Genomic DNA, 26,172 nt, shown 5'->3' on the forward strand with positions numbered 1-26,172 from the left:
GGAAATGATGGAGAACAACGAGGAAATGATGGGAAACAACAGGGAAATGATGGAGAACAACGAGGAAATGATGGGAAACAACAGGGAAATGATGGAGAACAACGAGGAAATGATGGGAAACAGCAGGGAAATGATGGAGAACAACGAGGAAATGATGGGAAACAGCAGGGAAATGATGGAGAACAACGAGGAAATGATGGGAAACAACAGGGAAATGATGGAGAACAACGAGGAAATGATGGAGAACAACGAGGAAATGATGGAGAACAACGAGGAAATGATGGGAAACAACAGGGAAATGATGGAGAACAACGAGGAAATGATGGGAAACAACAGGGAAATGATGGAGAACAACGAGGAAATGATGGGAAACAACAGGGAAATGATGGAGAACAACGAGGAAATGATGGGAAACAACAGGGAAATGATGGAGAACAACGAGGAAATGATGGGAAACAACAGGGAAATGATGGAGAACAACGAGGAAATGATGGGAAACAACAGGGAAATGATGGAGAACAACGAGGAAATGATGGGAAACAACAGGGAAATGATGGAGAACAACGAGGAAATGATGGGAAACAACAGGGAAATGATGGAGAACAACGAGGAAATGATGGCGGAATGCTGGGAAACTATGGGGAAACACTGGGAGAGCAATGGGGAAGCAGCAGGAAAATGATGGAAAACAATGGGGAAACGATGGCAGAATGGTGGGAAATGATGGGAAACAGCAGGGGAATGGTGGGAAACAACGGGAAAACACTGGGAGAACAGTGGGGAAACAGCAGGGAAATTATGGGAAATAGTTGGGGAGCAGCAGGGAAATGATGGGAGAGTGATGGGAAACAACAGGGAAATTATGGGAAACAAGGAGGAAGTGATGGAAGAATAATGAGGAAACACCAGGAGAATAAGAGGGAAACACTGGGAAAACACCATGGAAATGGCAGGAGGCAGAAAACAATGGGGAAAAAAGGGAAAACACTGGGAAAACACCAGGAAAACGATGTGGAAATGCCAGGAAAACAGCAGGGGAGGGGGCTGGGCTCACTTTGGGCCCTTCTGCCACAACCTCGGGAGAGTTTGGGGAATTTTGTCACACGCTGGGATGATTCCCAGAGGTTTTGTCCCTCCCTGGCTGGATTTTGGGGGATTTCCTGGGGTTTCTCTGCAGGTTTGGCAGCGGGGCAGCTCTACTCGTACCCGGCGCGGCGCTGGCGCAAGAAACGCCGCGCCCACCCCCCGGAGGACCCCCGGCTCTCCTTCCCTTCCATCAAACCCGGTAATTCCCCCGTTCCCTGCTGCATTCCTGGGAATTCCACCTGGATCCGCCGGCATCCCTCACCCATCCTCTTTTTTCCCATATTTTCACCATTTTTTCCCTGATTTTCCCCCTTTTTTTTCCCCATGTTTTCCCATTTTGCCCCATTTTTCTCTGGGTTTTTCCCCATTTTTCTCTGGCTTTTCCTCCATTTTTCTCTGGGTTTTTCCCCATTTTTCTCTGGGTTTTTCCCCATTTTCCTCTGGGTTTTTCCCCATTTTCCCTGTTATTTTCCCATTTTCCCAGACTGAAGGAGGAGGGGCTGCTCTCCCATTTATCCCCATTTTTTTCTGGGTATTCCCCCCTGTTTCTCTGGGTTTTCCCCCATTTTCCCCATTATTTTTCCCCATGTTTCTCCGTGTTTTTCGCCATTTATCCCCTTGTTTCTCTGGGTTTTTCCCCATGTTTCTCCATGTTTTTCCCATGACTTTCCCATGTCCCAGACGCGGAGCAGGCGCTGAAGAAGGAGGGGCTGCTCTCCCATTTATCCCCATTTTCCCTGTTATTTTTTCCCCGTTTCTCTCCGGGTTTCCCCCATTTTCCCTGTTATTTTCCCCCATGTTTCTCCATGTTTTTTCCATGTTTTTCCCATGACTTTCCCGTGTTGCAGACGCGGAGCAGGCGCTGAAGGAGGAGGGGCTGCTCTCCCATTTATCCCCATTTTCCCTGTTATTTTTTCCCCGTTTCTCTCCGGGTTTCCCCCATTTTCCCTGTTATTTTCCCCCATGTTTCTCCGTGTTTTTCCCATGACTTTCCCATGTTTTTCCCATGACTTTCCCGTGTCGCAGACGCGGAGCAGGCGCTGAAGAAGGAGGGGTTGCTCTCCCATTTATCCCCATTTTCCCCATTACTTTCCCCCATTTTCCCTGTTATTTTCCCCCATGTTTCTCCGTGTTTTTCCCATGACTTTCCCGTGTTTTTCCCATGATTTTCCCGTGTCGCAGACGCGGAGCAGGCGCTGAAGAAGGAGGGGCTGCTCTCCCATTTATCCCCATTTTCCCCGTTACTTTCCCCCATTTTCCCTGTTATTTTCCCCCATGTTTCTCCGTGTTTCTCCGTGTTTTTCCATGTTTTTCCCATGACTTTCCCGTGTCGCAGACGCGGAGCAGGCGCTGAAGAAGGAGGGGCTGCTGTCGCAGGACGGGAGCAGCCTGGAGGCGCTGCTCAGGACGGACCCTCTGGAGAAGCGCTCCCTGCCCGACCCGCGCTTGGACGACGACAGCCTGGGCGAGTTCCCGGTCACCAACAGCCGCGCCCGCAAGGTGCCCGCGTCCGGAGAACGGGAATTCCTGCGGGAATTCCGGGAGTCGGGAGAACGGGAATTCCGGGAGTCAGGAGAACAGGAATCCCGGGAGTCGGGAGAACAGGAATTCCGGGAGTTGGGAGAACGGGAATCCCGGGAGTCCGGAGAACGGGAATCCCTGCGGGAATTCCGGGAGTCGGGAGAACGGGAATTCCGGGAGTCCGGAGAACGGGAATTCCAGCGGGAATTCTGGGAGTCGGGATAACGGGAATCCCTGCGGGAATTCCGGGAGTCGGGAGAACGGGAATCCCTGCAGGAATTCCGGGAGTCAGGAGAATGGGAATTCCGGGAGTCGGGAGAATGGGAATCCCTGCGGGGAGTCGGGAGAACGGGAACCCCAGCAGGAATTCCGGGAGCTCGGGAGAACAGGAATTCCGGGAGTTGGGAGAACGGGAATCCCAACGGGGAGTCGGGATAACGGGAATTCCAGTGGGGAGTCGGGAGAACGGGAATCCCAGCAGGAATCCCAGTGGGAACTCGGGATAATGGGAATCCCAACGGGCAGTCAGGATAACGGGAATTCCAGCGGGAATTCCGGGAGTCGGGAGAACGGGAATTCCAACGGGGAGTCGGGAGAACGGGAATCCCTGCGGGAATTCCGGGAGTCGGGATAACGGGAATTCCAGCGGGAATTCCGGGAGTCGGGAGAACGGGAATCCCAGCAGGAATCCCAACGGGAACTCGGGATAACGGGAATTCCAGCAGGAACCGGGAGTCGGCAGAACGGGAATCCCAGCGGGAATTCCTGGAGCTCGGGATAACGGGAATTCCGGGAGTCGGGAGAACGGGAATCCCTGTGGGGAGTCGGGAGAATGGGAATCCCTGCGGGAATCCCAACAGGGAGTCAGGATAACAACGAGAATCCCTGCGGGAATTCCGGGAGCTCGGGAGAACGGGAATCCCAGCGGGGAGTCAGGATAACGGGAATTCCAGCGGGAATTCCGGGAGTCGGGAGAACGGGAATCCCAATGGGGAGTCGGGAGAACAGGAATCCCAACGGGAACTCGGGATAACGGGAATTCCGGGAGTCGGGAGAACGGGAATCCCAATGGGAATTCCAACGGGAACTCGGGATAATGGGAATTCCAAGGGGAATCCCAAAGGGAACTCGGGATAACGGGAATTCCAGCAGGAACCGGGAGTCGGCAGAACGGGAATCCCAGCGGGAATTCCTGGAGCTCGGGATAACGGGAATTCCGGGAGTCGGGAGAACGGGAATCCCAGCGGGGAGTCAGGATAACGGGAATCCCAATGGGAATTCCAACGGGAGCTCAGCATAATGGGAATTCCAGCGGGAACCGGGAGCTCGGCATAACGGGAATTCTGGGAATTCGGGATAATGGGAATTCCAGACAGGGACCGGGAAATTCATATAAAGAGAATTCCGGGAACTCGGGATAACGGGATTTCCGGGAATTCGGGATACTGGGAATTCCAGGAATTCGGGATACTGGGAGTTCTGGGAATTCGGGATACTGGGAATTAGGAACTTGGGATAACGGGAATTCTGGGAATTGGGAACTTGGGATAACAGGAATTCCAATGGGAACTGGGAACTCGGGATAATGGGAATTCCGGGAATTTGGGATACTGGGAATTCTGGGAATTAGGTACTCGGGATTCTGAGAATTCCAGATGGGAACCGGGAACTCAGGAATTCCAGGATATTCCAATCAGGGACTGGGAATTTGGGATACCAGGGACCAGAAATTCCAGCTGGGAATTGGGAATTCAGGATACCGGGAATTCCAGGTGGGAATTGCAGCCTGGGACTGGGAATTTGGGATACCAGAAACCGGGAATTTGGGATACTGGGGACTGGGAATTCCAGCTGGGAATTGGGAATTCCAGGATGGGAAGTAGGAATTTGGGATACCGAGCACTGGGAATTCCAACTGGGAATTTGGGATGGGCACCAGGAATTCCAGCTGGGAACTGGGAATTCCGCGCCGGGAATTGGGAATCCTGGGATTCAGAATCATTTCCTTTTTGCTTAATTCCTTCTCCAAGCGCTTTCCCACCAAACCAGGCCCTTCCATGACTTTTTTTTTGGGATAAAACATCCGAAATTCCCTCTCCATCCACAAAAACCTTCCAGTGCCTCCTCTGGGACGGATCCAGCTGAATTTTTTCCCCATTTTTTCCCCATTTTTTCCCATTTTTCCCCATTTTTTCCCTTTTTTCCCTTTTTTCCCTTTTTCCCCCTTTTTTCCCATTTTTATCCCATATTTTTTCCCATTTTTTCCCATTTTTTTCCCATTTTTCCCCTTTTTTTCTCCCTTTTTTCCCACTTTTCCCCATTTTTTCCCATTTTTCCCCCTTTTTTCCCCAGTATTTTTCCCTGCTCTAACCCCTCTGCTCCTTCCCAGCGGATCCTGGAGCCCGACGATTTCCTGGACGATTTGGACGACGAGGATTACGAGGAGGACACGCCCAAGCGGAGAGGGAAGGGCAAGGCCAAGGTGAGGCAATTCCTGGGAAAAGGAATTTCCCGCTTTCCCCGCCGAGCCGGAAAACCGGGATTTGCGCCCAGACCCCTCATTTTTCCCCAAATTCCCGTGGATTTGTGGTCGTTTCCGGGCCGTTCCCACCGCGGGGCACTGTTGGCTCGCTCCTTGCCCTGCTCCCCATCCTGGATTTTCCCCAAATCCCGGTTTTTTCCCGCAGGGAAAAGGCGTGGGGGGCGCTCGGAAGAAGCTGGACGCCGCCATCCTGGAGGACCGGGACAAACCCTACGCGTGTGACAGTGAGTGCCGCGGGAATTCCGGCTTTGGGATCGCGGGGTCCCAGCCCCGAGCGGAGACCCCCACCCCGGGGAGGGCAGGGGGGGCTTCACCTTCCTCCCCTGCAGCTGGATGGAGCTTTTCCCACTGGGAATACCGGGCAGCAGCAGGATACGAACCGGGATAACACCAGCTTAAAAACCAGGATAAAAACGAGAACAAACTTCCCAAACAATCCCAAAGGCCGGGAAGGCCCCTCCCCTTCATCCCAGTGGTTTTCCAGTCAGATCCCAGTCCCTGGGAGCCATTCCCAGCCCTCCCCTAAGGAGCTGGGAGCTGGGAATTCCAACAAATTCCATCCCTCCCAGCCCATGAATCCGGGGGATAACGGGATGGGGAAGGCGAGGGAGGCTTTGCCAGCTCCTTTTTCTCTCTTCTTCCTGCTGTCCTGCCACTTCCCAGCACTAATTCTCCCCCTGGCTCCCTGAGGTTGTGTTTTTCCTGCCCTTTTTTCCCGGTTTTCCGTGTGTGTCCGTGTCCTCTCACGACTTCTCTTTCTGTGTTTCAGACAGTTACAAACAAAAGCATTCCTTGAAACCTCCCGACCGAGGTAGTTCCGCTCTCTCTCTGCTCGTTTTTCCTGCTTTTCCTCCTTTTTTTCCCCCCTTTTTTTCCACCCCCAACGACAAAAAAAAATCCCAAATCCCTCCTGTGGAGCCTCGGGGCGGGCGGGAGGAGGGGAGGGAGAAGCCAAAGGCCACGGGAGCGACGTCAGCGCCGGCCCCGCTCGGGCCCCCTGACCCTTTTCCAGCAGGGAACGGGGCCGGGAAAACAAAGATTAACCCCCCTGTGGAGCCAGCAGTGGGAAAAACACGGAGCTCGTGCCCGAATCCCGGAGTTTCCACCCCAAATCCCGGAGTTTCCACCCCAATCCGGAGTTTGCACCCCAAGTTCTGCAGTTTCCACCCAAATCCCGGAGTTTCCACCCCAAAGTCTGCAGTTTCCACCCTAAATCCCGGAGTTTCCACTCAAATTCCAGAGTTTGCACCCCAAATTCTGCAGTTTCCACCCAAATTCCAGCGTTTGCACCCCAAATTCTGCAGTTTCCACCCCAATCCTAAAGTTTCCACCCAAATCCCAGGGTTTCTACCCCAATCCTGGAGTTTCCACCCCAAATCCCAGAGTTTCCACTCAAATTCCAGAGTTTCCACCCCAAATTCTGCAGTTTGTACCCCAATCCAGGAGTTTCCATCCCAATCCTGGACTTTCCACCCCAAATTCTGCAGTTTCCACCACAATCCTAAAGTTTCCACCCAAATCCCAGAGTTTGCACCCCAAATTTTGCAGTTTGCACCCCAATCTCAGAGTTTGCACCCCAATCTCAGAGTTTTCACCCCAATCCTGGAGTTTCCACCCGAAATCCCAGAGTTTGAACCCCAAATTCTGCAGTTTCCCCCCCAAATCCCAGAGTTTCCACCCCAAATTCTGCAGTTTCCTGGAATTTACCTGGAATTCTTTGGAATCTCGGGTCATTACCTGGAATTTCTTTGGGATGCCAGGGAATTTACCTGGAATTCCTTTGGGATCCCATGGAATTTACCTGGAATTCTTTGGAATCTCGGGTCATTACCTGGAATTTCTTTGGGATGCCAGGGAATTTACCTGGAATTCCTTTGGGATCCCATGGAATTTACCTGGAATTCTTTGGAATCTCGGGTCATTACCTGGAATTTCTTTGGGATGCCAGGGAATTTACCTGGAATTCCTTAGGGATCCCAGGGAGTTTATCTGGAATTCCTAATACCTGGAATTCCTTTGGGATCCCGGGTGTTTACCTGGAATTCCTCCTACCTGGCATTCCTCAGCAATTCCAGGGTTTTTTACCCAATTCCAGCCTCTTTGCTCTCCCAGCCCGGCGCTGGGATCGGCCCCGGAGGGTTCAGGATTTGGGATTTCCCTCCCCTGCCTGTCCCTCACCGGGATTTTCCCGGGATTTTCCCGGATTTCCTCGGCAGTCTGCGGGAAGCGCTACAAGAACCGCCCGGGGCTGAGCGACCACTGCGCCCACTCGCACCTGGCCGAGGAGGAGGGCGACGACAAGGACGACTCGCAGCCCCCCACGCCCGTGTCCCAGCGCTCCGAGGAGCAGAAATGTGAGGGAAGAAATAAAAAACAAAATTCCCCCTGGGATGGAGCAGAGCAGAATTTCCCCTGGGATTGAGCAGAGTGAAATTCCCCTGGGATTGAGCAGGGCAAAATTCCCCCGGGATTGGGCAGAGCAGAATTTCCCCTGGGATTGAGCAGAGCAAAATTTCCCCTGGGATTGAGCAGAGCAGAATTTCTCCTGGGATTGAGCAGAGTAAAATTTCCCCTGGGATGGAACAGGGCAGAATTCCCTCTGGGATTGAGCAGAGTAAAATTCCCCCTGGGATGGAGCAGGGCAAAATTCCCCCTGGGATTGAGCAGAGCGGAGGAGTCGGGAGCAGCTCCGGGGGAATTCTGTCCCTGATCCCTGATCCTGATCCCGATCTCTGATCCTGATCCCTGATCCTGATCCCTGTCCCTGATCCCTGATCCTGATCCCGATCCCTGATCCTGATCCCGATCCCTGATCCTGATCCCGATCCCTGTCCCCAATCCCTGATCCCGATCCCTGATCCTGATCCCAATCCCTGATCCTGATCCCAATCCCTGATCCTGATCCCAATCCCTGATCCTGATCCCAATCCCTGATCCTGATCCTGATCCCATTCCCGATCCCTGATCCCGATCCCTGATCCTGATCCCGATCCCTGTCCCCTCCCCAGCCAAGAAGGGTCCCGACGGGTTGGCCCTTCCCAACAATTACTGCGACTTCTGCCTGGGGGACTCCAAGATCAACAAGAAGACGGGACAGCCCGAGGAGCTCGTGTCCTGCTCCGACTGCGGCCGCTCCGGTCAGGGGGCTGGGGGGGCTGGGGGGACATTTGGGGTTGGGGGTCCGAGGGTTTCCTTCTGGGATGGGGTTGGAGGGACATTTGGGGTTGGGGGTCCAAGGGTTTCCTTCTGGATTGGGGTTAGGGGGGACATTTGGGATTGGGGATCCAAGGATTTCCTTTTGGAATTGGGGCTGGGGAGGATTTTTGGATCTTTGGGATCCTGGATCCAAGGATTTCTCTCTCCTGAATTGGGGCTGGGGTTCAGGAGGATTTTTGGATTTTTGGGATCCTGGATCCAAGGATTTCCTTCTCCTGGATTGGGGCTCGGGTTGGGGAGGATTTTGGATCTTTAGGATCGTGGATCCAAGGATTTTCTTCTCCTGGATTGGGGCTGGGGTTCAGGAGGATTTTTGGATTTTTGGGATCGTGGATCCAAGGATTTCCTTCTCCTGGGTGAGCTTGGATCGGGCTGGAGAGGGGCAGAGTGGTTGGGTTGGGTCCCTGCCGTGTCCCTGATGTCCCCGATGTCCCCGATGTCCCCAGGGCACCCGTCGTGCCTGCAGTTCACGCCGGTGATGATGGCAGCGGTGAAGACGTACCGCTGGCAGTGCATCGAGTGCAAGTGCTGCAACATCTGCGGCACCTCCGAGAACGACGTGAGTGCCCCGGCGCCGGGAGAGCCCAAAATCCGTCTGGGAGGGGCAAAAATCCACATGGGAATGGCAAAAATCCGTCTGGGAGGGGCAAAAATCCACATGGGAGTGACAGAAATCCGTCTGGGAGGGGCAAAAATCCACATGGGAGTGACAGAAATCCATCTGGGAGTGACAAAAATCAACATGGGAGTGACAGAAATCCATCTGGGAGTGACAAAAATCAACATGGGAGTGACAGAAATCCATCTGGGAGTGACAAAAATCCATCTGGGAGTGACAAAAATCAACATGGGAGTGACAGAAATCCATCTGGGAGTGACAAAAATCAACATGGGAGTGACAGAAATCCATCTGGGAGTGACAAAAATCCATCTGGGAGTGACAAAAATCTGTCTGGGAGAGCCCAAAGTCACCTGGGAGTAACAAAAATCCATCTGGGAGTGACTAAAATCTGTCTGGGAGTGACAAAAATCCACATGGGAGCGACAAAAATCCACATGGGAGAACCCAGAATCTGTCTGGGAGAGCTTAAAATCACCTGGGAGTGACAAAAATCCACATGGGAGAGCCCAAAATCACCTGGGAGAGCCCAAAATCACCTGGGAGTGGCAAAAATCCTCATGGGAGTGACAAAAATCCATCTGGGAGTGACAAAAATCCACCTGGGAGTGCCCAAAAACAGCCTGGGAGTGAAAAAAATCCACATGGGAGTGCCCAGAATCCGTCTGGGAGTGCCCAGAATCCATCTGGGAGTGCCCAGAATCCATCTGGGAGTGACAAACCCTTTGGGGAGCTGTGGGAGAGGCTTTTTTTTGGGGGGAAAAGCGGGAATTTTGGGAGTGGGATGATGGGAATGTGCCCTGGGCAGGACCAGCTGCTGTTCTGTGACGACTGCGACCGTGGGTACCACATGTACTGCCTGACCCCGCCCATGTCCGAGCCCCCCGAGGGTGAGTCCGGCCCTGGGAGTGTGCCCCAAAATTCCCCTGGACGTCTGGGAGGGGCAAAAATCCACATGGGAGTGACAGAAATCCATCTGGGAGTGACAAAAATCAACATGGGAGTGACAGAAATCCATCTGGGAGTGACAAAAATCAACATGGGAGTGACAGAAATCCATCTGGGAGTGACAAAAATCCATCTGGGAGTGACAAAAATCTGTCTGGGAGAGCCCAAAGTCACCTGGGAGTAACAAAAATCCATCTGGGAGTGACTAAAATCTGTCTGGGAGTGACAAAAATCCACATGGGAGTGACAAAAATCCACATGGGAGAACCCAGAATCTGTCTGGGAGAGCTTAAAATCACCTGGGAGTGACAAAAATCCACCTGGGAGTGCCCAAAAACAGCCTGGGAGTGAAAAAAATCCACATGGGAGTGCCCAGAATCCGTCTGGGAGTGCCCAGAATCCATCTGGGAGTGCCCAGAATCCATCTGGGAGTGACAAACCCTTTGGGGAGCTGTGGGAGAGGCTTTTTTTTGGGGGGAAAAGCGGGAATTTTGGGAGTGGGATGATGGGAATGTGCCCTGGGCAGGACCAGCTGCTGTTCTGTGACGACTGCGACCGTGGGTACCACATGTACTGCCTGACCCCGCCCATGTCCGAGCCCCCCGAGGGTGAGTCCGGCCCTGGGAGTGTGCCCCAAAATTCCCCTGGAGCTCCTGATCCTCTGGGAGTGTGCCCCAAAATTCCCCTGGAACTCCTGATCCCCTGGGATTGTGCCCCAAAATTCCCCTGGGGTTCCTGATCCTCTGGGATTGTGCCCCAAAAATTCCCCTGGGATTCCTGATCCTCTGGGATCCCACCCCAGAAATTCCCCTGGAACTCCTGATCCCTTGGGATTGTGCCCCAAAACCCCCCTGGGGCTGCTGCTCCCCTGGGATTGTGCCCCAAAATTCCCCTGGGGTTCCTGATCCCCTGGAACTCCTGATCCTCTGGGATCCCACCCCAAATCCTCCCCTGAAATTCCTGATCCCTTTGGGTTCTCCCTGGGTTTCCTTCTGGGATGTGGGGAGGGGTTTTATTGTCCCAAATCTTCCTCTTCCTCCTCTTCTTCCTCCTTTTCTTCCCTCCTTTTCCTCCTCTTCTTCCTCTTCCTCCATTCTCCTTTTCCTCCTCCTTTCTTTCTTCTCCCTCTTCATCCTCTTCCTCTTCATCCTCTCCCTCCCTTCCTTTTCTCCCTTCCTCCCTCATTCCTCCTCTTCCTCCTCCTCTTCCTCCACTTCCTTCTTTATTCTCTTCCTCCTCCTCTTCCTCCTTTTCCTCCTTTCTCGTCCTCTCTCTTCTTCCCCTCCCCACCCCCCTCCTCTCTCATTAACCCCCGTGATGAATTGATTAATTGACTGGTTAATTAATTGGCTAATGGATTGCTGAGTGGCCCTCCTGGGAGGATGAGGGGCTGAGGCCGAAGGCTGATCCCGTTTTTGCAGGGAGCTGGAGCTGCCACCTCTGCCTGGACCTGCTCAAGGAGAAGGCGTCGATTTACCAGAACCAGAACAGCTCCTGATCCTGCTCTTCCTCCCCATCCTCATCCTCACCCTCACCCTCACCCCCTCGGCTTTGGGGCCTTTTATTTCCCCTTTTTTTTGGGTCCTTTCCCTTTTTTTCCCTGTTTTTCCCTCTTTTTGGGGGGTCCTTTTTTTTTTATTTCCCTTTTTTTTTAATTTTTTTTTTTTTTTTTAATCCTCATTCCCTTTTCCCTCTATTTCCCTTTTCTCCCTTCTTTTTTCCACCTTTTTCCATATTTTTATAAAACTCTTCCATTCCCTTCACTCCACCACTTTTTTTCCTCCCTTTTCCCATTTTTTGGCTCCTTTTTTCCCTTTTTTTGGCTCCTTTTCTCCCATTTTTTGGCTCCTTTTTTTCCCTTTTTTTTTTCCCCTCCTGACATTTTTTGGGGTGACCCCCCCCAGGGTGACATTTTTGGGGTGACTTTCATCCCTTCCCCCCCAATTCCCAGGATTTCACCCCAAACCTCACCCCCCTCCCCCTCCTGGCACCACAGGTGCCATGGGGCTGCTGCTCCCCTGGGATTGTGCCCCAAAATTCCCCTGGGGTTCCTGATCCCCTGGAACTCCTGATCCTCTGGGATCCCACCCCAAATCCTCCCCTGAAATTCCTGATCCCTTTGGGTTCTCCCTGGGTTTCCTTCTGGGATGTGGGGAGGGGTTTTATTGTCCCAAATCTTCCTCTTCCTCCTCTTCTTCCTCCTTTTCTTCCTCCTCTTCTTCCTCCTTTTCTTCCCTCCTTTTCCTCCTCTTCTTCCTCTTCCTCCATTCTCCTTTTCCTCCTCCTTTCTTTCTTCTCCCTCTTCATCCTCTTCCTCTTCATCCTCTCCCTCCCTTCCTTTTCTCCCTTCCTCCCTCATTCCTCCTCTTCCTCCTCCTCTTCCTCCACTTCCTTCTTTATTCCCCTTTTCCTCCTCTTCCTCCTTTTCCTCCTTTCTCGTCCTCTCTCTTCTTCCCCTCCCCACCCCCCTCCTCTCTCATTAACCCCCGTGATGAATTGATTAATTGACTGGTTAATTAATTGGCTAATGGATTGCTGAGTGGCCCTCCTGGGAGGATGAGGGGCTGAGGCCGAAGGCTGATCCGGTTTTTGCAGGGAGCTGGAGCTGCCACCTCTGCCTGGACCTGCTCAAGGAGAAGGCGTCGATTTACCAGAACCAGAACAGCTCCTGATCCTGCTCTTCCTCCCCATCCTCATCCTCACCCTCACCCTCACCCCCTCGGCTTTGGGGCCTTTTATTTCCCCTTTTTTTTGGGTCCTTTCCCTTTTTTTCCCTGTTTTTCCCTCTTTTTGGGGGGTCCTTTTTCTTTTATTTCCCTTTTTTTTTAATTTTCTTTTTTTTTTTTTAATCCTCATTCCCTTTTCCCTCTATTTCCCTTTTCTCCCTTCTTTTTTCCACCTTTTTCCATATTTTTATAAAACTCTTCCATTCCCTTCACTCCACCTCTTTCTTTCCTCCCTTTTCCCAATTTTGGCTCCTTTTTTCCCATTTTTTGGCTCCTTTTCTCCCATTTTTTGGCTCCTTTTTTTCCCTTTTTTTTTTCCCCTCCTGACATTTTTTGGGGTGACCCCCCCCAGGGTGACATTTTTGGGGTGACTTTCATCCCTTCCTCCCCAATTCCCAGGATTTCACCCCAAACCTCACCCCCCTCCCCCTCCTGGCACCACAGGTGCCAAACTTTCCCTTTTCCCTCTTTTTTTTTTTTTTTTTGGAATTTTGGGGGGTTTTTGGGGTTTTTTTTTTTTTTTTTCCATTTTTTGAGGGATTTTTCCCACTTTGATTTTTATTCCATTTTCCCTCATTTTTATTCCCCCCCATCAGGATTCTCCCAGCCCCCCCCCCCCCCCCCCCCCCCCCCGGGATGGGCCCCAAAAATGGCCAAAATAACCCCAAAAATGGGCAAAAAATAACCCAAAAAAATGGGAAAATGACCCCAAAAATGACCCAAATAATGCACCAAATGAAATAATCCCAAAATGACCGAAATAGCCCAAAGTTCGACCAAAATAACCCCAAATTTACTGAAATAATGTTGAAATAGCCCCAAAATCGACCAAATAGCCCCCAAAATAACCCCAAAATGACTGAAGTAATACAAAATTATACAAATAACCAAAAAAAGAGACCAAAATAACCCTAAAATCACTAAAATACACCCAAAATAACCCCCAAGTAACTCAAATAGCCCCAAACCTGACCAAAATAACCCCAAAATGACCCAAACAGCCCTAAAATAACCAAATAACCCCAAAGTGGTGATGCATCCCCCCAAAATTATTTTTTAAATCCTAAATATCCCCAAATAAAACCACAAATTGACCAAAATAACCCCAAAGAATCACGGAAATTTCCCAAAAACGACCAAAATCCCCCAAAACTGGCCAAAACAACCCCAAAAATGACTGAAAAACTCCCCCAAAGTGCTCAAAATTGACCCAAATCCCTGAAATCCTCCCCAAAATTTCCAGTTCCGAGGCCTCATCCAGGTGGTTTCTCTCCTCCCCGTCCCGAGCACGATTTTGGGGGGAATCGACGGCGTTTTGGTTCAAAATGGGATTTTTTTTTCCCCCCGTTTTCGTGCCCTGCCGGGGGTGGGGACATGGAAATGTCCCAAAACCAGGGGGATTCACCCCAAAGTCCCCTCGGCGAAGCTTCACGGTTGTGTCTTATCCGGGAACGAGCGAAACGACACCAAAACGGCTCAAAACGGCTCATTTTTGGTAATAAAAACGGCAAAAAATGCAAAAAAAAATGGACCGAGTGGGGTTTTTTGGGAAAAAACGGGAGGAGTTGGGGCAAAAATGAAGTTTGGGGGGAAAAAGGTGGGATTTGGGGGCAAAAAGGTGGGATTTTGGAGCAAAAATGGGGATTTGAGAGCACAACGTGGATTTGGGGCAAAATTGGAGGATTTTGGGGCTGATGGGTGGCTGGATTTGGGGTAAAAAACCCAAATTTGGGGGTTGGGCTGTGGCTTCTCTGAGGGATGAGATTGAGGTGGTGCTGGCTGATTTTTGGGGTGAAAAATGCCAGTTTTGGGATTGGGATGTGGCTTTTCCAGGGCCCGTGCTGAGATTGTTCCACCCTTTTTTTGGGGTTAATTCTGCCCCTTTTGGGGTTTTTTGTCCCGCCTGGAAATGCGAATTAATCCCGTTCCCAGATTTATTCTGCAGCCAAATCGCCGGAATTGGGGCAAAGGCCACCGAGCTCCGGGAATTCCAATTAATCCTCGTTAACGAGCTCCGGGGGGGATCCCCTGATGTCTGAGTCCCTTTGGGGGGTGGGGACGCCCCCAAATCCTTCAGCCCCCCCCTGGAATGTCCACGGGCGGAGCCGGATCCCGAAATTCCCACAAGATTTTATTGGGATTGAATAAATAACCCGGGGGGGAGGGGCTGGGGGAACGCCAGGGGGGTCCCGGCCCCAAAATCCCCCCGGGGGTCCCAGATCCCCCCCCCATCCCATTCTCCTCCATCCCATTCTCCTCCACCCCATTCTCCTCCATCCCTCCCCCCGTGTCCCTCCCCGTCCCCTCCCCGTCCCTCCCTCCCGGTGGCCGCTCCCACCACTGGGCACGAAGATGTTGGCCAGGATGCAGAGGCCGGCCAGCGCCAGGGAGCCGCCCTGGGCCAGGCGCCGGCCGAGGCAGGAGATGACCAGCACGGACAGCAGCTTGGCCGGGATGTCCACGGCGCCGAACACCAGCTGGCTCAGGTACACGTTGAAGCCGAAGCCCTGCAGGTCCATGGCCAGCCCGTAGTAGGCGAAGCTGGTGGAGAACCTTCACCAAAATCCGACAAATCAGCACCAGAAACACCCAAAATGGGAGGTTGGGACTCCAAAAGATGGAGGTTGTCCCAAAAGATGGAGGTTGTCCCAAAAGATGGAGGTTGTCCCAAAATATGGAGGTTGTCCCAGAAGATGGAAATTGTCCCAAAAGATGGAGGTTGTCCCAAAAGATGGAGTTTTTCCCAAAAGATGGAGGTTGTCCCAAAAGATGAGATTCTCCCAAAAGATGGAGATTGTCCCAAAGATGGAGTTTTTCCCCAAAGATGGAGGTTGTCCCAAAAGATGAAGGTGGTCCCAAAAGATGGAGGTTTGCCCTAGTGTGCTTTGGTCCCAAGAGATGATTTTTTTGCCCCAAAAGTTCTAGGTTTGACCCAAAAAGCGGGGTTTTTCTCCAAAAATATGGGGAAATTTACCCCAAAATGTGTTTTTCCCCCTAAAAAAAAGTGAGTTGTGATCCCCAAAGGTGTTTTTTGCCAAAAAGGTGAGGTTGGTTTCCCAATAAAGGTGGGGATTTTTCCCCCAAAGATGTTTTTCCCCACAAAAGATGTTTTTTTCCCAACAAGTGAAGGAGTCTCCCAAAACATTGAGGTTTTCCCCAAAAGGTGGGGGGATTCTTTCCCTCAAAAGCTGTTTCTTTGCACCAAAAATCAGGGATTTTTACCCAAAACTTGATGAGTTATCTCCCCAAATTGTGTATTTTCCACCCCAAATAGTTTTTTTCCCCAAATAATCGTTTTTCCCTCCCCAAAAAAAAGATGTTTTTTGCCAGGACTCACCAGACGAAGGAGACCCCGCACGACACCGTCCTCATGCCGGGGGTCCGGACGAGCGCGGCCACGGCCCCGCCCGGCAGCGGCGGCTCCCGGCGCACCAGAGCCCGCAGCGCCTGCGGAGGGAGAGCCCCGGGATCTGCGGGATCCGCCCCGGGGAGGGCTCCCGGGGGGCTGGGGAGTGGGATCCGGGGGGCTTGGGGGGCACTGGGAGCACTGGGATGGGGGATTTGGGGAACTGGAGGCACTGGGATGGGAGAATGTTGGATTCTGGAGATCCTGGGTTGGGGACGTGGGCACTGGGAAGGGGGACATGGTGTGCTGGGGTCACTGGGACAGGGCTGTGGGCACTGGGATGGGCGCACAAGGCACTGGGAACACTGGGGTGAGAATACGGGTACTGGGAACGCTGGGAGTGACGTGGGGACAGAGGGGGACAACCTGTGCTGGGACAGCCCCACCCTGGGGACACCAGGACAGTGGGGGTCAGCGGGGGCAGAGAACACAACACTCCTCTCCCCCTTCCCAGCTCCTCCCAGCTCCTCCCAGTTCCTCCCAGTCCAGCGCCGGGCAAGCACGCACTTGTCGGAGAGGATCCCGAAGAGGCTGGAGCCCAGCAGGATCCCGGCCATGTAGATGGACTGGGCCACCTGCCTCATCTTCTTGGAGTCACACACCAGGTCCCACTGCCACCAGGAGGGGACACGGGGTCACCACTGGGGTCACCATGGGGCTCACCATGGGGACACCATAGGGGTCACCACAGGAGTCACCATGGGGACACCACAGCGGTTACCACAGGGACACCACAGGGACACCATGGGGGTCACCACGGGGACACCACAGGGACACCACAGGGACACCACAGGGTCACCAGCATCCCCCCGCCCTGGGGGACCCCGGGGTGCCACCCTCCCTCACCTCAGTGACGATGGTGTCGGTGAAGATGCCATCCAGGTACATCCAGCCGTCATGGCACGGCTCGGTGGCCGCCTCGGTGGCCGTGCCGTTGGCCGAGCCGTTGGTGTCCAAGAGGTGCCACTGGGGCTCCACGTAGCGGCGGCAGCTCTGGGGCCGGCGGTGGCTGTCCCAGGGGATGGACACGACCAGGGGGACGTCGGCCGCGGTGGCGTTGGCCACGGGCCGGGGCCGGCAGTGGTGCTCGGGGATGCCGGCGGTGAAGTTCTGCAGGAGGTTGTGGCTGGCCAGCATGAGCAGCGGGACGGCCAGCGCGGCCACGTAGGTCACCTGGAAGCGGCCCATGCCACCCAGGCGGGACAGCAGCTCCACGAAGGACATGGCCGGAGAGGGGACGGAGCTGGACAGGGCCCAGGTCAGCTGAGGGTGGGAAGAGGAGGAAAGGGGAGGGATGGAGCAAGGTGTGGTCAGGGAATGGCCAAAGGGTGGTCAGGGGATGGCCAAAGGGTGGTCAGTGGATGGCCAAAGGGTGGTCAGGGAATGGAATGGCCAAAGGGTGGCCAGGAAATGGCCAAAGGGTGGTCAGTGGATGGCCAAAGGGTGGTCAGGGAATGGAATGGCCAAAGGGTGGTCAGGGAACGGCCAAAGGGGGGTCAGGGGATGGCCAAGGGGAGGTCAGGGACTGGCCAGAGGGAAGGAAATGGCCAAAGGGTGGTCAGTGGATGGCCAAAGGGTGGTCAGAGAATGGAATGGCCAAAGGGTGGTCAGGGGATGGCCAAAGGGTGGTCAGTGGATGGCCAAAGGGTGGTCAGGGAATGGAATGGCCAAAGGGTGGTCAGTGGTCAGCAGATGGACAGGCTGAGGGATGGACCAAAGGAGGGGCCAGGAGAGGTCAGGCATGGTTTGGGTGGTCAGCGGAGGGATGGCTGAGGGATGGAGGGAGGAGGATGAGGGTTGGCCCAGGGTGGAGGAAGGACACGGAGTGGCCAAGGGTGGATGGAGGATGGTGGATGGTGCCCAGCTCGCCAAGGGACAGGCACGAGGACCCTCTATTGATCACCTATTGATTGTTCAATCAATCAATCAATCAATCAATCAATTTATTGGTCTATCAGATGGATCAGCTGGTGTATTGATAGATTGATCCATCACTTGATCAATGGATTTATCTATCAGTCTGATTAATCAATCTGCTATCAGTCTAGATCAATCTATTGATCTCTATTGATCTATCTGTTGATAGATCAGTCTATCAATCTCTCTGATCTATCAATATATTGATCCATTATCTATTAATCAATCCACCAATCACCATCACTCTCACTCTATTGATCTATCAATCAATCAGTCACTGATCATTTCTTGCTCTCAGCTCTCCCCAATCCTTCCCAATTAATCAATATATTAATCAATCCATCCATCAATCAATCAATTCTCTGTCCCCTGTCCCACCAATCCCTCAGATCCCTCACGATCAATCGATCCCCACCTGCTCTCCTCCTCTTCCTCCTCCTCCTCCTCCTCCTCCTCCCTCGGGTGTTCCCAGGCTGCGGCTCGGACTCTCGGGACTGTCCGGGCTCTCCGGCCGTCCCTCTGTCCCTCCGGCCGTCCCTCTGTCCCTCCGGCCGCCCCTCCCTCGGCCCCGCCCCCCCGGCCCCTCCTTCACCCCTTGGTCAATCGATCGATCCACGGATCAATGGATTTCTCAGCTCTCTCTGCCCATTATTTGATCCTTAGCCTATCAACAAATCGATTTTCTGCTGACAATCAACCTATTGATCGATCTATTGGTCCCCCTGCCAATCAATACAGCGAGTTCTTTCTCTGTTGATAAATTATTGATTACTAGACTCCCCTTATCTGTAATAGGCTGATCATCATTAGTCCAAGATCTCTTTATGCATTAGTTTATTGATCCATATGTTTCTGTTATTGATCTGTTGACCTATTGATTGATCCGTTAATCTACTGATGGCTTGATCAATCAATCTATTAATCTAGAGGGATCTCTATTGATCCATCTGTTAGTCTGTGTATCTCTAGTACCAATAAATTGATCTCTAATCTATTAATTGATCATCCAATTGGTCTCTGTTTTTCTATTGACCAATCTATTGAACCATAATCAACCAATCAGAATAATGATCTTCTCCATCAATCATTCTAATGATCCAGTTATTGATTTATAATCTATTGATCAATGTATCCATCTTAACCTCTCTATTGATCAGTCTCTTGGCCTGTAATCTTCTTATTGATTGACTGACCTTTAATTGCTCTCTTGATTGATTTATTGACCTTTCATCCCTCTATTTGTTGATTTATTTATTTAAAACTCTCAATTGATCACCCTCCTGACCTATAATCCCTATTGATCAGCCCTTCTCTCCCTTGATGAATCTACTGAGCTTTGATCTCTCTCCTGACCTCGCCGGGCTCTCCGTGACCAGCCCATCGATCGCTATTGATCACTCACCTGTCCGTCACCGCCGGTACCTCCCGGCCTCTGCCAGCACCCGATCCCGCTGCCCCGAGCCCTCGGCCGGCCGCTAGCACCCCCCGGCCCCGCGGCTGCCCATGGCCCTGCCCTGCCCCCGGCCTGGCCCCGCTCCTATTTAAGGCCACCCCGGTCCCGGTTAACGTTTGACTCCGGAACCCGCCATGGATCGGTGGAGACGCTCCCGGGACGGAAATGCCGGTGCCGACCACGCCGGGCCCACCCGGGAGACTCAGGGGCTGCCCCTCCATCCCACCTAACCCATCCTCTTCCTCGCCCTGGGAGCCCCCAGACCCCGGCAGATGGGGACCCCCGGCCCGCTCTGGCCCGTTCTGTCCCTCCAGGGTGGATCATTGATGAGGCAAAGTCCTGGGGGCCCTGAACCGCGTCCCTGGGAGCCCCTTGGACCCCGGGCAGGAGGGCGGCGGGGGCAGCGGAGCGTGGGAGGGATGGGGGGGACGTGGGGGTGACGGGGGGGGAGCCGGACACCCGGATTGGCGCCGGCCGGATTGGCGTGGGCCGGGTGTGCGGACACGTGGATCCTCGGGATCTCTGGGTCCTGGGGACTTCTGGGACATCTGGGTCAGCGACATCACTGTGCCCTCAGAGTGTCGGGATCCTTGGCATGCCTGGGTGGTCTGGATCCCAGGATCCCGGATCCCTGGAGACTCAGGCACCTGAGTCCTTGGGATCCCTGAGCCCTGGAGATTCCTGAGCTCTTGGGATGTCTGAGCACCCTGGTGCCTGGATCTTGTGTCCCTGGGATCCCTGGACATCCAAACACCTGAATCCTTGGGATCTGGGTCTTTGGGGTGTCCAGGAACAGGGTCTGTGGGTCCTTGGGATCCCCGGGCACCCGGACATGGGGATTCTTGGGATCCGCAATCCCCAGGATCTCTGATCCTCAGGATCCCCAATCCTAGGGGTCCCCAATCCCCGTGATCCCCAATCCTGGTGATCCCCAATCCTCAGGATCCCAAATCCCATGATGGATGTCGCCTCGGAATCCCTGATCCTCAGGATCCCCAATCCCCCGGATCCCCGATCCTGGGGCTCCCAGATCCTTCCCGCACTCTTTCCCGGCATTGTCCATCCCCGGCAGCTCCGGCCGAGGGGAGGGGCCGGGGGGTCCCGCGGTGCCGAGGCCGCGGTGTCCCGCTGGCTCCCGTGTTTTCCTTCGGGGCGGGACGGGCCCGGCTGCGCGGGACCCCCCGCGGCCGTGGGAAAACAACCCCCACCCCACCCCACCCCCACCGGCCGCATTTCACACGAGCTTTGCTTTTATTGTTTTTTATTCCAGCACGGCCGAACCGTCCTCAACGAAGAGATCTGGGGGGGCCCCAGCATCCCCCCGACTCTGCAGGGAGGGGACAGCCGGGTCCTTGTGGTCACTGCTGTCCCTTTGCTTTTTGGGGGGGGTTGAACCCCCTCCACCCCCCAAATCCTGCTCATTCATCTGGCAGGAGAGTCGAGGGCTGAGGGTTTTGGGGGTCCCTTGGTGGGGGGTGGCACTAGTGGGGCCCTGTGGAGTTGCTGGATTGGGTGGGCTGGAGCGGGACCTGGAGATGTCGGGATTCGTCCTTCTGGGATTGTGTCCTGGTGGGGAGGGAGGGATGAGGGGGATTGGAGGGAACAGGGAGGTTTTTGTGGTGCTGGGATGGGCGTCCATCCATCCATCCATCCTTCATCCATCCATCCATCATCCATCCATCCATCCATCCATCCATCATCCATCCATCCATCCATCCATCCATCATCCATCCATCCATCCATCATCCATCCATTCATCCATCCATCCATCCATCCATCCATCCATCATCCATCCCAACCAACCTCCATCCCTCCTCCCCCAGGTTCAGCCACGTTCTCTCTGTCCCTCCCCATCCTCCATCCCATCCCACCACCCATCCCCTCCAGCCCACCTTCCCTCCACCTCCTCCACGGTCTCGGGCAGGGCAATGTTCCGTGTCTCGGGCAGGAAGGCGGCCACCAGCCCCGACACCACGGGCGCGGCGCCGTAGATGACGAAGGGCAGCGCCGGGAAGAGCTCGCCCGCCATCTTCACCAGCGGGGCCATGATGCTGCCCAGCCGCGACATGGTGTTGGCCAAGCCCATGCCCGTCTGCCTGTGGGACACGCAGAGCTCCTGAGGGCACCTGAGGGACCACCCTGAGGGACCACCCGGCCACGCCCCCAGACACGCCCCCTCCTTACCGGATCACAGTGGGGTAGAGCTCGCCCGTGTAGAGGAAGACGCAGTTGAAGGACGCGGCCAAACAACCTTTCCCAAAGACGGCCAGGGCTGTCCGGAGTGTCCGGAGGTCTGCAGGGACACCAGGACACCTGGGAGTCACCTCAGTGTCCCTACTTGGGCTGAGCTCACTTGACAAGAGAAGACCCCAAACATCAGGATTTGGGACAAACCCCCCATAAAAAGCTAAAATGACCCAACGTGGGGGTTCCATCAATGGGTTGAGCTCGTCTGGCCCTCGCAGGGAGGTTGGAGAGGAGGGGACACCACTGACACCACCCCAGCCTCACCTCGTGGCACAAAGACGTTGGCCAGGATGGCCAAGCCGGCCAGGATGAGGGCGATGGCCTGGGTGAAGCGGCGCCCCACGTAGGTGATGGTGAGGATGGACACCAGCTTGGCCGGGATGTCCACGGCGCCGAAGATCAGCTGGATCACGTAGATGTCGAACTCAAAGTTCTGCAGGTCCATGGCCAGCCCGTAGTAGGCGAAGCTGGTGGAGAACCTGGGCCACGAGGGGGGAGAGGCGGTGAAAATGCCACCTGTGGGGAGGTGTGGGGTGGCATGGGGGGTCAAGGACGTGGAGGAGGATGGACAACCACCCACTGGTGTCCTCCACCGCCGGCCGTACCACACAAAGCAGAGGCAGAAGGAGATGCGGCGCAGGACCGGCGTCCGGACCAGGTCAACCACAGTGTGGCGGGTCTTCGATGATGTCATCTCCTTCTCCATGTGGGACCTCAGGGTCTGGAGGGACAGAGGGGGCTCTGGGATGGGGGTGGGGCAATGGGGACCCTCTTGTACCTGGGCAGGTTTGGGCAGGACGGGTGGAAGAGGGGAAGGGGGGTCGTGGGTGGGTGGTGGGATGGAGATGGTGGATTCATGGATGGGTGAAGGGATGGATGGGATGGGTGGAGATGGAGATGATGGATGTCATTGAGATGATGAAGATGAGTGGATGGATGATGAAGATGAGTGGATGGATGGACAGGGTGCATGAGGATGATGGATACAGTGACCATGGATGGACAGTTGTCCATAGAGTGCATATTCAAGGGACCTCTATAAAACACCCCAGGGACACCCTGGGCGACCCGGACAGGGCCTTTTACTTCTATGTCGAGCTTGTCCCCTTCCTCCTTCTTCCCGTTGATCCTGGCCACCTTCTGGAGCTCCCGCAGGGCCTGGTGGGACCTCCCCACCATGACGAGCCACCGCGCTGACTCCGTCAGCCACCTGCGTGGGAGGGGATGGGGCAGGAGCCCAAGCTTCGTCACTGTCCCACCTCAATCCCACCAGCAACGTCCCCCTGTCCCTCTGGTCATCACCCCATGTCCCCACTGCCCACCCACCTGTTCCTGGATGTTCTCTTCATCCTTTCCTTCTGCCCACCTGTCCATGCACCCCCCACTGCTCTGTCCATGCCACCATCCATCCATCCATCCATCTCCCTACATCCATCCCTCCTCCTTCCTCCTCCTCACCAGGAGTAGAGGAAGAAGCCAAAGTAGGGCAGGGACACCACGAGCTGCAGCTGGCGCCAGTCGGGGACGGCAAAGGCGACTCCGGCCAGCAGGAACTGCCCGGTGGTGTAGCAGTAGCCCATGAAGGTGCCCACCAGCGCCCGCATGTGCGTCGGCATCCACTCGATTGCTGCAGGACATGGCACGTGGGGACCACCTGGGAGTGACCACCGGCACCCCAGGGGATGGGGAGACCACCGAGATGGTGCCCAGGAGATGGGGAGACCACTGGGATGGTGCCCACAGGTATCCCAGGGGAACATGGAGTCCAGGGCAGGTACTGGGGGGACATGGACCCACAGGTGCCAGGGGACATGGAGACCACCAGACAGGCCCCTACCGGTACAAGGGGGTCATGGAGACCCCCAGGATGGTGTCTGGAGGACATGGACACCACCGGGATGGCTTCCACAGGTTCAGGGGGGACACGGAGCCCACCCAGGGCAGGTACTGGGCCCGGGGGTGACGTACAGAGGGAGACGCTGTTGAGGACGATGCCCGAGAAGGCCATGCCCGTCAGGAAGCGGAACAGGCAGTACACGGTGAAGGTGGGCGCGAAGGACGAGCAGGTGCCCATGGCGGCCATCTGCAGGTAGCACCAGGTGAGCACCGAGCGGCGGCCGAACCTGGGCACGGAGGAGGAGGAGGAGCAGCAGCAGGGGGTGAGGATGAAGAAATGGGGGTGGAGGAGGAGGAAGAGGAAGAGAAGGGGAGGAGAAAATGGAGAGATCCATCCATCCATCCATCCATCCATCCATCCATCCATCCATCCATCCATCCATCCATCCATCCATCCATCCATCCATCCATCCATCCATCCATCCATCCATCCATCCATCCATCCATCCATCCATCCATCCATCCATCCATCCATCCATCCATCCATCCATCCATCATCCATCCATTGTCCCTCCCTACATCCATCCCTCCTCCTTCCTCCTCCTCACCAGGAGTAGAGGAAGAAGCCAAAGTAGGGCAGGGACACCACGAGCTGCAGCTGGCGCCAGTCGGGGACAGCGAAGGCGACGCCGGCCAGCAGGAACTGCCCGATGGTGTAGCAGTAGCCCATGAAGGTGCCCACCAGCGCCCGCATGTGCGTCGGCATCCACTCGATTGCTGCAGGACATGGCACGTGGGGACCACCTGGGAGTGACCACCGGCACCCCAGGGGATGGGGAGACCACCGAGATGGTGCCCAGGAGATGGGGAGACCACTGGGATGGTGCCCACAGGTATCCCAGGGGAACATGGAGTCCAGGGCAGGTACTGGGGGGACATGGACACACAGGTGCCAGGGGACATGGAGACCACCAGACAGGCCCCTACCGGTACAAGGGGGTCATGGAGACCCCCAGGATGGTGTCTGGAGGACATGGACACCACAGGATGGTGTCTGGAGGACATGAAGACCCCCAGGATGGTGTCTGGAGGACATGCAGACCCCCAGGATGGTGCCTGGAGGACATGGAGACACCCAGGATGGTGTCTGGAGGACATGGACACCACCGGGATGGCTCCCACAGGTTCAGGGGGGACACGGAGCCCACCCAGGGCAGGTACTGGGCCCGGGGGTGACGTACAGAGGGAGACGCTGTTGAGGACGATGCCCGAGAAGGCCATGCCCGTCAGGAAGCGGAACAGGCAGTACACGGTGAAGGTGGGCGCGAAGGACGAGCAGGTGCCCATGGCGGCCATCTGCAGGTAGCACCAGGTGAGCACCGAGCGGCGGCCGAACCTGGGCACGGAGGAGGAGGAGGAGCAGCAGCAGGGGGTGAGGATGAAGAAATGGGGGTGGAGGAGGAGGAAGAGGAAGAGAAGGGGAGGAAAAAATGGAGAGGAGGAGGAGACCAGAAGGATGAAGAAGGGGGCAGGGGAAGGAAGAGAGGGTGAAGAGGAGGAAAAAGGGGCGAGGAGGGGGAAGAGGGGTGAGGAAGTGAGGAAGAGGGAAGGGGGTGAGGAGAAAAAGGGGATGAGAAGGAAGAGAGGGTGAGGAAGAGAAAGAGGAGGAGGAGGAGGGAATGAGGAGGAGGCAGAGGAGGTGAGAGGACCCCCCCGATGCCACCCCACCTCTCTGCCAGTGCCCCCCTCACCTGTCCGAGAGCCCCCCGAAGAGGCCGCCCACCAGGACTCCGGCCATGTAGAGCGACTGCGCCAGCTGCTTGAGCCCCCGGGAGCTGCACACCAGGTCCCACTGCCGAGGGACAAGGACACGGGGTGGGACAGAGAGCAGGGACCCCTCTGGCCTCCCAAACCCCAAAACCGCCCGTGGTGGCCGGTAGGGTCAATGAATGGCCAAGGGAAAGGTGACACTGAATGCTTGGCCACGCTTGCCAGCATTGCTGTGGTTGGAAGGTCCATCCAAGGGTCTTGTGACCCTTTGTGACCCCCTTGTGGATGGCAAACACCTCCCCATCCCTCCCTTCCCCTCCTGGGGTTTCCTGGTGTTGAGCATCTCCACCAAAGGTTGAGTGGGGAAGATGCTCCAGTTGGGAGAGGTCAATGCTGTGTTGGCAGCAGACCCTTCGTTGGTGTCTCCAGGTGGGACCCACCCACGGGATTGGGTGAAAAGCCCACCAGACCCCCCCCCCAAAACCCCCCCACCATCATCCCACCTCAGTGATGATGGTACTGGTGAAGACGCTGCGGTCGTAGGTCCAACCATCGCCGCACGGCTCCGTCTCCGGCCAGGAGCTGTTGGGCTCCGAACCGTTGGCCTCCAAAAGCCACCACTGGGGTGTCACAAAGCGCCGGCACCGCTCCCCGCGGGGGACCCAGACCCTCAGCAGGGCCTCGGGGTCCAGGCCGGTGGCGTTGGCCTCCGGGCGCGGGCGGCACCAGTGGTCGCTGGTGGCGGCGGTGAAGTTCTGCAGGAGGTTGTGGCTGGCCATCATCAGCACGGGCAGGGACAGGAGCAGCACCGAGACCACCTGGAAGCGCCCCATGCCCCCCACGTGCTCCAGGAGACTGGCAAAAGCCATCTTGCCACCACCGGGG

General features: G+C 55.2%; 3 protein-coding genes across 5 annotated transcripts; 1 reads left to right on the forward strand and 2 right to left on the reverse strand.

Annotated features, from left to right (window-relative positions):
* The first annotated feature begins 822 nt into the window (after nucleotides 1-822).
* Nucleotides 823-11,550, forward strand: DPF2 (double PHD fingers 2). 2 transcript variants are annotated; one of them, XM_041480694.1, is made up of 10 exons: nucleotides 824-1,285; nucleotides 2,423-2,586; nucleotides 4,997-5,089; nucleotides 5,295-5,373; nucleotides 5,919-5,960; nucleotides 7,366-7,503; nucleotides 8,158-8,286; nucleotides 8,812-8,924; nucleotides 9,793-9,874; nucleotides 11,354-11,550. In XM_041480694.1, exons 1-10 carry the CDS (start codon nucleotides 895-897, stop codon nucleotides 11,428-11,430), a joined length of 1,308 nt encoding a protein of 435 aa, XP_041336628.1. In that variant the 5' UTR covers nucleotides 824-894; the 3' UTR covers nucleotides 11,431-11,550. The 2 variants fall into 2 exon arrangements, with proteins under 2 accessions (XP_041336629.1, XP_041336628.1); XM_041480695.1 differs by lacking the exon at nucleotides 5,919-5,960 and having other exon boundaries at nucleotides 823-1,285.
* A 444-nt stretch (nucleotides 11,551-11,994) lies between these two features.
* Nucleotides 11,995-26,156, reverse strand: LOC121360676 (solute carrier family 22 member 6-B-like). 2 transcript variants are annotated; one of them, XM_041480691.1, is made up of 10 exons: nucleotides 25,791-26,156; nucleotides 25,269-25,369; nucleotides 24,759-24,913; nucleotides 24,126-24,294; nucleotides 22,768-22,891; nucleotides 22,287-22,402; nucleotides 21,946-22,160; nucleotides 21,619-21,727; nucleotides 21,327-21,530; nucleotides 11,995-12,188 (listed from the first exon to the last, which is right to left on the reverse strand). In XM_041480691.1, exons 1-10 carry the CDS (start codon nucleotides 26,154-26,156, stop codon nucleotides 12,095-12,097), a joined length of 1,653 nt encoding a protein of 550 aa, XP_041336625.1. In that variant the 3' UTR covers nucleotides 11,995-12,094. The 2 variants fall into 2 exon arrangements, with proteins under 2 accessions (XP_041336625.1, XP_041336624.1); XM_041480690.1 differs by lacking the exon at nucleotides 11,995-12,188 and adding an exon at nucleotides 20,892-21,000.
* Nucleotides 14,732-17,288, reverse strand: LOC121360678 (solute carrier family 22 member 6-like). The gene is made up of 5 exons (XM_041480693.1): nucleotides 16,911-17,288; nucleotides 16,572-16,675; nucleotides 15,996-16,163; nucleotides 14,997-15,211; nucleotides 14,732-14,742 (listed from the first exon to the last, which is right to left on the reverse strand). The coding sequence occupies exons 1-5, from the start codon at nucleotides 17,286-17,288 to the stop codon at nucleotides 14,732-14,734; spliced, it is 876 nt and encodes a 291-aa protein (XP_041336627.1).
* Nucleotides 26,157-26,172: the final 16 nt, after the last annotated feature.

The sequence above is a fragment of the Pyrgilauda ruficollis genome, unplaced genomic scaffold (assembly GCF_017590135.1).
Source record: "Pyrgilauda ruficollis isolate IOZ18807 unplaced genomic scaffold, ASM1759013v1 scaffold527, whole genome shotgun sequence".
In the NCBI taxonomy this organism is placed as follows: domain Eukaryota; kingdom Metazoa; phylum Chordata; class Aves; order Passeriformes; family Passeridae; genus Pyrgilauda; species Pyrgilauda ruficollis.